Raw genomic sequence first — 12347 nt, 5'->3', positions numbered from 1 at the left:
TTGCTTGGACCAAGACATTGACAATTCGAACTTGTTCATGGCAACCATTGACATAGTCGAATTGTTCCCTAGCATCCCACATTGCACAGGGATGCAATGGTTTAGTGAAATGTTAAGTAAAGAATCTAATTAGAGCAATGGTTTAATTAACCTAGTAATAGAATTCATGACTACGGTCTTATCTAATAATTTTATTTACTTCAATGGAGAATTTTTTCGTCAAAAAAGTGGAGTAGCCATGGGCGCACCTTGCACTAGTGCATACGCTAATATAGTGTTGCACAAGTGGGAAACTGAATATATTCATTCCACTAATTGGAAACAACATATTAGATTCTACAAAAGATACCTTGACGATATTTGTATCCTCTGGGCGGGTACAGAAGAACAGTTTCTCCTATTCATAGACTATCTGAACAGCACCACTGACTTTCTCAAATTTACCTACGCAATAAGTAATACAACTTTACATTACTTAGATATTCACTTGACAAAAAATCCAAACAAGAAAGGTTTTTTCTCCAAGGTGTTTCGAAAAGACACATACTCTAATTCCTTTCTACATTTTGACAGTGGGCACCCCCTTTATATTAAGAAAGGAATAATCAAGGGTCAACTAGTTCGAGCCTCCAGAATGTGCAGTACCACAGATCTATTTCTGGAAGAGAATGACTTTCTCAGAACTTTATTTTTAGAAAGGGGTTACCCACTTTCTTTTTTTCAGGACATCCTTAGTGAGATTTTAATCAAAAGAGACCAGTTTTTTCCTCCTCTGTTAGGTACAGGAGTACCTTTCCCTAGAATCCAACTTGCCATGGATCCTAATGTTCGTAATAATTTTGTTTACACATATTCAGTTGATGCATTTTTTATTGAAAAGACCATCAAAGATTTTTGGCCGGTGGTTACTTCTCATGAGGAATTTGGCAACATTTTCCCCACCAGCATTTCCTTTATCAGAAAAAGGGACATCAACTTGAAGGGCATCTTTGAACAAAATACGAACATTACAGAAAAGTCAGAACATCTTAGTTGCACTAAAAGGAAAGGAACTTTTCATTGCGGCAGATGCCACCAGTGCCCCTTCATTGCAAACACTAACCAAGTACATATTTCTGCTCGTAACATCACTCTGACAGCCAGGGACTATCACTCCTGTTACTCTTCGGGCGTGGTATACCTAGGTTTTTGCAAGGTTTGCACATCATTTTATGTGGGCAAAACAGAAAGGGCACTGAAACGAAGGATATACGAGCATCTTTACGACATCAAATGTAAAAAAGAAACAAATGCCTTTTTCAAGCATTTTTTGGTTTGTTCCCAACATGTCCATTTGTTTTTTTGTCTTAGAAAAAGTAATCCAGGACCAGAGAGGAGAGGACTGGGAAACTACACTCAGCACCAGAGAATTGACGTGGCAATTAAGATTGAATGCCACAAAGAACCCAGGTCTTAATGACAGTTTAAGTTTGGTTAGCATTCTTAAAGCTAAAAGAAATGCACTTTAAATTTGAGACACTATAAGTCATGGTCACGATTTATTCCCTTGTCATTTCACAAAATCTTCCTGTCCCATTTGTTTCTAGCTAGATACCCTTTATTCCAACTCTAATTATTAGTGTTAGGTTTTAGGTATTTTTATATTGTAAGACCCACTACATTTTGTTTGTTATTAACAGTTTTGAGACATGTCCATTCATGGTTTTCACTTGTGATGGAATGATCTTTAATTTTTAATTTTTTACCATATTTTATTTGGCTTGACAAACATGCATACAACACATTTCACGTGGTTTTAAACCTTTTTATGAATAAAGATCATTTTGGCAACAGTACAAAATAACCATTTAACTTTGTAACGAACAACGTAGTTAATGAACACGAACATTTCTAGATGTACAGTATATTTCTACGTATTGTAATTCAAGTTTTGTCTTTAAAACTAACTAAATGTCAACTAATTTAGTTAATTAATGCTCCTAACTAATTAACCAATGGGTTTAAGCTGAGTACTTTATAAGCACTATGTGGAGATATTTTTTGTTACACTTGATAAAGCCTGGTAATACCGGGCGAAAGCGCTCATGTTTGAAGATTTGTGAATAAAAACGTTTCCTTTGGATTTTACTTGGACTGCAACTTTGCATTTTTTACTGCTTATTTGCAGCTGAATTTTCCATCAGCAATTGCATTTCATTTTACGTGGTCAGACAGCAATTTTTTCCGGATAAAGCATCCAGGTCTTGTGCATTCTGTTTTTTGGTTTTTGGGTCTCTGACATTTTCATCTTATGAAGGAGACCAATGGGAACATGCAAATGATAACTTAAGAAATAGAAGTGTTCCAACTGCATGGATTTACCTTTTGTTAGGATGTTTTTGATGCTTTGGCATATGTGGCTTTTCTGTATGACCTTTTTACTTAATTATTAATTTGGTCTTAATTTTGGAAATTTTATAGACACCCTAATGTCATGAACATAAAGGGCTAGATTCCAAAAAGGTTGCTGTCAGTGCAAGTGACTTATTTTGGTGCAAGGCTTTTTATAAACAGCTTTACACCACGGGACAGCCTCTAATAGACCTGCTCTCGGTGTAAGTGACTTACTTTGATGCAAGGCTTGTCTAGAAACAGCCAGGATTTCACCACTGGACAGCCTCCAATAGACCTGCTGTCAGTGTAAGTGGCTTAAACTGAGAGCAAGTCTTTGAGAATTGCGTTTAAGGTTTTTTAAAAGCTGAATGTTTTCATAAAATTTTAACTATCCACTTTTGATGGATTGAGAACCCCATAAAAAGTGTGGAACATGTGATGTCTGTTGCTGGTTGGGTTTGCCTTTATTGGCTTGAATGCCTCATTATAACTCTACAGCAGCTCTCATGAGCTCCATGAATGTTGCCTACCACAAAGAAAAAGTCACTGGGCTTTCAGAAGCCATGTAGACTGAGCAATTGTATATACTTACTGGGACATTTGTATATTCCCATGAGACTTTTACAAAGAAAGTTTTAGGTATTATACACTGAAGACTCAGTTATGCCAGAGTCATTTTTATATTTTAGCTATGGGGCTTTTCTCTTGAGTCCTTTTTACTTGTTTTTTTTTTCCTTATTTGGGAAATTTTGCAGTCACTCTAATATTATGGACATAAGGTCTTTTTAAAAAGAGTGTTGTCAAAAAATGGCCAGACTATTCATTCACAGTGTAGTGATAAGCCCTTAAAAAGTTCAAACGCGTCATGTCTACAGCTACTGGGGTTTAGTTTTATTAGCTTAAATGGTTCAATAAACATTTATGAAAAGCAAAAACATCAGAGAGCTTTAGGAAGCCATGTAACGGTGCACAGTTTTATGTCCTTAATGAGTCATTTGCATATTTCCCACAGGCCTTCCTCAAAGGAACTTTATGGTAGAGAGTGAAGAATATTGTGTTCCAGGGTATTTCTGATGTTCTTGTATGTGGCTTTTCTATGTGCCCTTTTTATTTATTATTTTAGTATTTCTTTTTTAGAAATAGCCTGTGCTGATGGCTATCCTATGAATCATCGCTGTGTCATCATGACTGTTTTTATTGTGCTAAGATTTTATGTTGTGATGAGTTTTACTGTATTGTGTTGTACTGTCTGAGATGGCAGTGTGCTTTTAGGGTTTGTTCCACTGTGGTGGGACCATGGAATTGGTATATATAATTTAGGAGGATGGAAAACCGCCCAGGGCTTAAGGCGCATTTAATCTGCCCCTCAACAAGATCCTCGTTTCAGAACATTTCTCTACACTGGGAGTGAACGTATTTAAAAAATAATAAGGAATTCCATATCTTTCGTGTGTGTGTGTGTGTGTGTGTGTGTGTGTGTGTGTGTGTGTGTGTGTGTGTGTGTGTGTGTGTGTGTGTAGGCATACAAGAGTGAAGAAAACTACAGACTTCGTTGCATCAATAGGTTTTAATAATTTATTTCATCATTCTACACACAGGATGTTAAACTGGATCTGAATATAACATCACCTCCTGTATCTAAGCCACTGGAACCAGACACAGTTTCTCGGTGAGTCATTATTGCATTCCATTACTATTGACTCTAACACACAGATTACTGATTATAATGTTATTTTATTTGCAATGGGCACAATGCAGTGACACTTTCAAGATCTGCCTTTGAAGGCCCTCTATATTATGAAACTGTTGGGATTTTCACTACTGATATTCCCAGGATAGTACAATTTTGGCAACTCTCAAGTTCCTACGTTTATTTGCACTTCTGCCACTGCACATTATGATGCCATAAATATTGAGGTAGAAGGGAGCATCTAGTTATTTACTGTCACTCACACAGATTGTATCGTGATCTTAGTGAAGGTTGTTTGAAGTTCCCATGTTCTTTACCTAAGTCAAACAAACCTTCAAATTATTCCATTGGTATGGCCTCCGTGGCACAGAGGGATATAGCTTTGACTGCTTTCCTGTCAGCCCAGGTTCAGCTAGTTGGCCAGGCAGTGGAGAAGCTAACAGGACAGGAAAATCAATAAGTGATCAATGCCAGCTCACCACTCCTAAAGTACAAGGCTTTGCTGCACAGGTCTCACCTTACAGAAGACAGGAGACTAGGCATATCACCACACAAACAGCACCACATTTCTACTAAAAAGTACTTTGCACTGTGCCCCTTCAGGGTGTGTTGAAGAATATATCCACATCTCATCAGTGTAGCCCTTTGCTTTACAGAGATATAGTCTAATAAATGGGGAATTCAAGATATAAAAGGATATCTAGCCTGCCAGGATGATGGCCCTTTCAAAAAAAAAAGTAGCCCACTATCACTGGCTCTGGTTGCAAGGGTTGGGTATCAAGAGACAGAAAACACTTTCTGTCTAGAACAAGGCCCCCTCCCAGCATGATTTACAGTACTTCACTCATTAGAACTGGTGAAGAAAGGATCAGTTGGCCTTTGGAATGGGACTGATGATCAGCAGGCTAAGAAAGACAAATATACTTTTAAAAGTAAAACACCAGGACTTGGAGGCAGCTGTAGAATCCAGTATAAAAATCTTTATTCGACACAAGCACTTTCATGGGTAACCCCACTTCTTCAGATGTCTTAATACATTTTAAAAACAGCTCTTAGTTTAAATATCTTCTTGAGACACATGATTAAAACCAGCCAATACATTGTTCTAGTGTGAACAAGCACTTTCAATTTAAAGCAACATCCTAGAAGGTACATGCCATTAACTGAAGTAGAAATGCATATGTATACACTTCTAAAACCCTATTTATAAAGTATCTAAGTTGTAATTCAAATTTCCAATTGCTTGTGATTGCAAACTGAAATTTTATGGAAATTTGAATTACAACTTAGATACTTTATAAATAGGCTTTTAGAAGTGTATACATATACATTCAGATTTCTAGTTCAGTTAATGGCATGTACCTTTTAGGATGCTGCTGTAAATTGAAAGTGCTTATTCACACTAGAACAATGTATTGGATGGTTTTAATCATATGTTTAAGGGGATATTTAAACTAAGAGCTGTTTTTAAAATGTATTAGACATCTGAAGAAGTGGGGTTACCCACAAAAGCACTTGTGTCGAATAAAAAAGTTTATACTGGATTCTACAGCCGCCTCCAAGTCCTGGTGTTTTGCTTTCTATTCTGGATCTGTTTTGTGCAGGACAAGTGGGTTCTAAAGCTTTGGTGTCAGTCTTGTGTTTTTGCTTTATACCTTTAAAAGTGTTTGAGCTGTGATTACATCACAGGAGCCAGGAAGTGCTGGTGCACTGTTTGTGTTGCCAGAGAAAGATGCAAAAAGAGAAGAACATCCATGAGTGCCAGTGATTCCATCTGTCACCTGAGCAATAGGGTCATATGAAAGTACTAGGCTAGCTGCCCACATGGGCCACTTTAAACCTAGCACATTTCCCTTTCAAGGGTGATAATTAAACCCTGTATCTTGTGGCTGTGAGGTAAACACCTTAACCATTATACTAATCCAAGGAGGTACTAAAAGCTTGAGTCCTTTCTCAAATCACAGAAGATAGCATAATTAGTGGGGAAAAAATACAGAAATTGAGAGGAAGGCCTTCTTTTGATCCCAGGCCAGTTTCAGGTAAACTGGAAAAGGTAAAAGAATTTTGAGTCCAGACAGTGGCAAGAGAGTCCTTCTTGAAAGTCTGTGCCTGAGAAAGTATCTGATACTGCATGTAATACTTACTGTCCCTCATCCAGTAAGAGACTGAATTTGCACATACTACTTGCAGATACCAAAGTAGCAGGAGAGGTAAATCCACCAGTAATCACTTTGGCAAAGGTGTCACTAGTTGTTAGCACCAGTCTACCTATGCTGCTGAATCTAATGCATAATCAAATGTAGCAGACCCGCAGGTGTAGCTGAAGTAGACATGGGTTCCTTCCTACCTAACTATGGTGACACCCCTTCTTTAGGCCCAACACCCCAAGGTGGCAAGTGATAACAGATTTTATTCTAGGTGACACTTAAGTTTTAAAGAGCAATAGCACAACAACAAACAAATTATTTCAACAGTGCACCAGTTAGTAGTAAGACAGAGTGAGATATGCATGTAATGAAACTATACATTTACCCCCTTCCCCAGAACTCAGCAGAAATGATCTTGACATTCCAACATGCACACAAAGGCAATATCAATGAGCAGCAAAGCTTTTATAATGCAGCAATACAAATATGGAAAAAAATGCAATGTCACTGAGAGAAAAAAAAGGGTTATAATACAACAGTACAGATATGAAAAAGATGCAATGTCATTGAGCAATAAAGAGTCTTTAAGGCAGCAGTACTAACACCCTGTATCCCCTAGATTAATCTAAACAGACCAACTATGAGACACTCTATTGTACCCTGTTCACTGGCCAGTGACTACTTACAGTCCTACTGCTGGCATGATGGGGCCCAAGGTTGGAGCTCATATGGATCCCAGCTATTTGTAATCCAGAAAACATTTTGTGGGCAATCCACAGTCTTATAAAAGTATAAAAAAATGATGGCCAAAAGCCTCTCGCACCTCCATCGAGAATATCCCAGTGACCAGGCACCGCAGTTCCTCTGACGAGAAAAATGGAAACTCACCCACCAGAACTCTGGTAGTCATCTATGGCATCTCTGCACTAGGCCCAAGGGAACTCCTTTTCTTGCTGAATCATATGCAGGCGTGGAACTACTGGTTTCAGAACTTCTCTCCTGAATCCACAAAATACCATCATCCAGGATTTCAGCAAGAGGCAGACACAAACTGCTACCTCACTTCTCTGTCCCAAAACACTAGAAGGAAAAAAAAAATCCAGTCATGCTGCACGGCCCTTTTTCCTACAGCTAGTCTTTCAGTCTTCCCTCCTTCAGCTGGTGTTCCAGTCTCCTCTCTTTCACTTTTGAAATTGTCTTTTATATTCCTTAAAAGGAGCTTCACCTTGTGGTGTAATGGAAAACTGCAGTCTATTACTTCTACAATGAAATACAGTGGGAGCTACACATAATTGTCCATTTCATGTAGAGCAAGCCTCTTAGTCCCCATCCAATGACTCAGTTATAGAGCCTCAACCTGGAATTATGCTTTTCTTGCCTCTCTCTGAATAAAAAGTTTGTCATCTAGATTTAAAGAGATGTCTGCAGTCCTTCCATGCCAAATAAGCTTGCTGGGGTGTCCCTATGTTAAATGTGCATACTGTTTAACATTTGTTGGGTTTGGAGGGTGGGAACACACCCATTGAAAACACATTTTGTCTTCATTACTAGGATCTGCACAAGCTTCTCGTTATCTAGTATCATCTACAGCGAATGTCACCACAAATGCCATGATTCTGTCTATTGACCCCCACTCCTTGCCTACCATTCAAATATTGCTGCATATGCCACACCTTTCTGGAAGGAGAGAAGTGTCTACTTCTCCCCTCAGTCTCACTCTGTGAAAGGGATACTGACTTCCTTATTTATGTGTCTGATGAGAATAATGAGCTCTCTTTTGCCCAAAGTTCCCCCAGTTATCCTGTCCTTTGGAGAAATACTCTGGATTATGAAGTTGTCTGTGAACTAGCCTGTAGTTCCTTTCTCCCCAAAATAATCTTAATGGGTATTATAGGAAAAAGAATGAGGAACATTTAGCCATCTGTCTTCCATGAAACCTGTTCAAAAGAAAGACATCTGGATTCTATTCTCCAAGGAAGATAGATGCCATTTATAATGTCCTTTTGAAATGGACTGATATCCTGACAGAGCATCCCAGGACAGACCCTTATGTGATTTCTTGTGTTCAGTATAGTTCCCAGAGACCAGAGCATTTTTCCTGTTTGCCACAAAAGAGTGCAACAGTTTCAAAAGGGTGGACAAGAGAATATTTTCATTCGTCAGTTCATGCCTTAAGTTCCTTAATTATATGTCAGATTATCAGTGTTTAAGTCTTCTTATGTGGCCCAGACTCTGAAGAAGCAGGCAGAACTTCCAGTTTATGGGTTAATACGTCTCAGAGAAAACCATTACAATGGCTTATTCTATATGTTTATCTACATAGCCCACAATGATTTCAACTGTGTTAACATTGTGGTTTTTCAAGGTAAGGAGCCTGACAAACCCTTTCCCGGGGGGCATCCCTGGGTGGGTTCCGAAAGCCCAAGGAGTTACGCCGACACACGTGGTCAGTTTTCCCCAGAGGCAGAGGGGTAACAATAACAGACGCCACCCTAGAGGCAGGGGTCCCCAGAATCAGGGTAGCAGGGAGCCTCTTCCTGACAAACCCTTTCAGCATCCCTGAGGTGTTGCCCGACTGTCCACCCTTGGAGGCAGTCGGGGGAAGGATATCACTGTACCCATTAGCCTGGCATTCCCTCTCACAAGACATATGGGTACAGTCGATCATATCCGAGGGTTACAAAATCCCTTCAAAGGTATCGTACCTCACCAATCCCTTCCAGACATCTCACCCGGTCAAAGGGATTTGGCAAAACAGGAGGTCTCAAAGCTCCTAGAAAAAAGAGCCGTCCAAATAATTCCAGCAGACCAAGTAGGATCCGGCATCTACTCAAGATTCTTTTTGGTCCCCAAAAGGACGGGAGATTGGAGACCAATTTTAGACCTGAGCAATCTAAACAGATTTGTCAGAAAGGCAAGATTCCGGATGGTCACTTCAGTCCATTCTGCCCTTTTTGGGCAAGGACAACTGGATGTGCTCGATAGACCTTCAGGACGCGTACTATCACATAAAGATACACAGACGCTCCAGGCGGTTTCTCCGCTTTCAGCTGGGGACCAGTCATTATCAATTCAGAGCCCTGCCCTTTGGCCTCACTTCAGCCCCCAGAGTGTTTACCAAATGCATGGCAGTGGTTACTGACTCATCTGAGACGTCAAGGATTCCAGGTGTTTCCTTATTTAGACGACTGGCTCCTCTCCGCCACCACCAAGCATCAGCTTCTTCAATGCAGAGACTACACTCTGCAGATCTGCAAACAGTTGGGAATCTCAGTGAATGTCGAAAAATCTTCTCTGCTGCCTTGCCAATCTATCACCTTTATAGGCGCAGAGCTAAACACCGTCAGTATGTTAGCCAGACTAACAAATCAGAGTATTCTGGACATCCAAAAATACGTTCGGATCATATTACTGAGCAACAAGGTCAGAGCCAGATTGGTTCTGAAGGTTCTAGGTCTTATGGCTGCAGCCATTGTACTTCTACCATTAGCTCGCTTCCACATGCGTCTTCTGCAATGGATGTTATTCACTCAGTGGTCATTCCAGAACCTACCCATGAGGCACGAAATTCTGGTTACACAATCGTGCAAGACTCATCTAACCTGGTGGATATCTTCTCTGCTCCATCAGGGCCGACCGTTTGTTCCCCCAACTTCGGTTGCCACAGTCACTTCGGATGCCTCTCTGATCGGGTGGGGGGGCATTATCAGGGCAGGATGGTCCATGGGACTTGGCAACCCACAGAATACCATCTGCACATAAATGTCCTGGAGATGAGAGTGGTGCTTTTAACGTTGCAAGCCCTCAATGACTTTCTTCCTTCGGGGACTATTGCAGTTCAAATGGACAACATGTCTGTAGTCTGGTACATCAACAAACAGGGCGGGACCAGGTCCTATCCTTTATGTCGAGAAGCTCTCAGACTTTGGCAATGGGCAATCTCCTCTCATCGGTTTCTGACAGCAACGCACATCCCCGGCAGGTCCAACCTCTTAGCAGACAGACTGAGCAGAACTATTCTCATGCCTCACGAGTGGTCTCTCAAACAATCGGTAGTGGACGAGATTTTTCAGAAGTGGGGCACCCCTTGTTGTGACCTTTTTGCTACACCCCAAAACAGCAAATGCCCGGACTTCTTCACCCTCTTTCCCCTACCAGGCCATACCCTGAGAGACTCTCTAACCCAGGATTGGCCTTGGGGACTTCTGTACGCTTTTCCCCCATTCCCTTTAATTCCACAGGTCATTCAGAAAGCTTCCGTTTTGAGAGCCAAGTTGATTCTCATTGCCCCTTACTGGCCTCGACAAATTTGGTTTCTGTCCCTACATCGTCATCTCCTGGTGCAGCCTTGGCATCTGGACCCAGTTCCAGATCTTCTGATCCACCAGACGGGTCAACAGCACTGGGCCATTCGTTCTCTCAACCTCACTGCTTGGTTGCTCCACTTCCTTCCCTAGCCAGGGTTCCTATGATCTCTGACTCTGTTAGAGATATCATAATAGCTTCCTTAAAGTCATCCACCAGAACGGTTTATGCTAGCAAGTGGTGACGTTTTTCCCTATGGGCAAACTCCAGGCACAGTGATCCCTTTACTGCGCCGGTACATTCAATTTTGGATTTTCTGGCTGAAGTCTTTCAGTCAGGATCTTCTTCATCGACAGTTAAAGTCCAACTGGCAGCAATTTCTAAATATCGTGTTGGCTTGCAAGATCATAACATAATGTCGCACAGACTGTGCAAAGCTTTTCTGAGAGGCGTTTTTCTCCTAAAACCTCCAGTAAAACATCCTCCTCCACAATGGGATCTGAATTTGATGTTAGCATCCTTGATTTTACCCCCCTTCGAACCGTCTGCTTCATGCTCGTTAAAGTTGCTGACCTGGAAAACAATATTCTTGGTGGCTGTCACTTCAGCAAGGAGGGTATCTGAACTACAAGCCCTCTGTATCCGTTCCCCATACTTAGTTTTTCACAAGGATAGGGTATCCTTAAGAACTAATCCATCTTTTCTGCCCAAAGTTGTTTCTCAGTCTAATATTAATCAATCCATTGATCTACCAGTTTTTTTCCCTAATTATTCGGACAGAGCTGAACAAAAACTTCATTTTTTGGATGTCCGTCGTCAACTCAGATATTATTTGCATAGAACTAAACAATTCAGGAACTGATCAATTATTTGTTTCCTATGCAGAAAACAGGAAAGGTCTCCCAGTTTTGAAAGTGACCTTATCCAGATGGTTGTCTTCTACCATTTCTTATGTGTATTCGCTCAGAGGCAAGCAACTACCCTCAAAACCGAAAGCGCATTCAACCAGGAGCCTGTCCACATCTACAGCTTTTCAGGATAGGCTACCCATTGACACCATTTGTGCAGCAGCTACTTGGGCCACTCCTCATACCTTTGTCTCTCATTATAAATTAGATTTGGCCTCCAGGGACAGAGCCAGGTTTGGTTCCACAGTTCTCAAGAGTCTGCTCCATTGAGCCACCCAGGATACAGGTGCTAGGGATGCGGTCCCATCCAGCAAGAATGAAGGCGAGACTGACAACTTAACATTTAGAAGTTATGTGCCTACCATAACGTTCCATGTTAGTTGTCTTCTCTCGCCTTCTTTCTTGCGTCCCTCCCTCCTTCCCCCTGGCCTGGACAGATCTTGAAGGACTTCTCTTTCTCAGGTTTCACTCTCTTGAGTCTTCAGTAGAAAGAGTCTATCTTAAGAACCTTTTGCCTAGTTCTTCTAGGCTAGTCTTTGCTCTTCCTTTGGGAATAGTATTATTTAGCAGGGTATTTTAGCTACCAAACGAGATCTGAGGTAGTCTCGCCTTGCATCATGGGATATAGGGTTGCCTCGAGCTGGTAAAAGGAGTTCTCAAGCTTAGCAAGTGCCGAGTCGGAGACGAGGATCGGCTCCGAACCCATCCAGCAAGAAAGAAGGCGAGAGAAGACAACTAACATGGAACATTATGGTAGGTACATAACTTCTAATTCTGGATCTGTTTTGTGCAGGCCAAGTGGGTTCTAAAGCTTTGGTGTCAGTCTTGTGTTTTTGCTTTATACATAGTGTTTGAGCTGTGATTACATCACAGGAGCCAGGAAGTGCTGGTGGACTGTTTGTGTTGCCAGAGAAAGATGCAAAA

General features: G+C 41.0%; 1 protein-coding gene across 1 annotated transcript in view; it reads left to right on the top strand.

Moving 5' to 3' along the window:
• Positions 1-12347, top strand: part of LOC122792272 (spermatogenesis-associated protein 7-like) — a 1125638-nt gene that overhangs the window by 201611 nt on the left and 911680 nt on the right. The window contains exon 5 of the mRNA XM_044060071.1: positions 3972-4042. Coding sequence (XP_043916006.1) covers positions 3972-4042 — 71 coding nt within the window. The remainder of the gene's footprint in view (positions 1-3971; positions 4043-12347) is intronic.

The sequence above is a fragment of the Protopterus annectens genome, chromosome 1.part0 (assembly GCF_019279795.1).
Source record: "Protopterus annectens isolate FY-2018-M chromosome 1.part0, PAN1.0, whole genome shotgun sequence".
NCBI classification, from domain to species: domain Eukaryota; kingdom Metazoa; phylum Chordata; order Ceratodontiformes; family Protopteridae; genus Protopterus; species Protopterus annectens.
The sequence above is the reverse complement of the archived record's forward strand: the minus strand, read 5'-3'. Positions and strand labels throughout refer to the sequence as shown.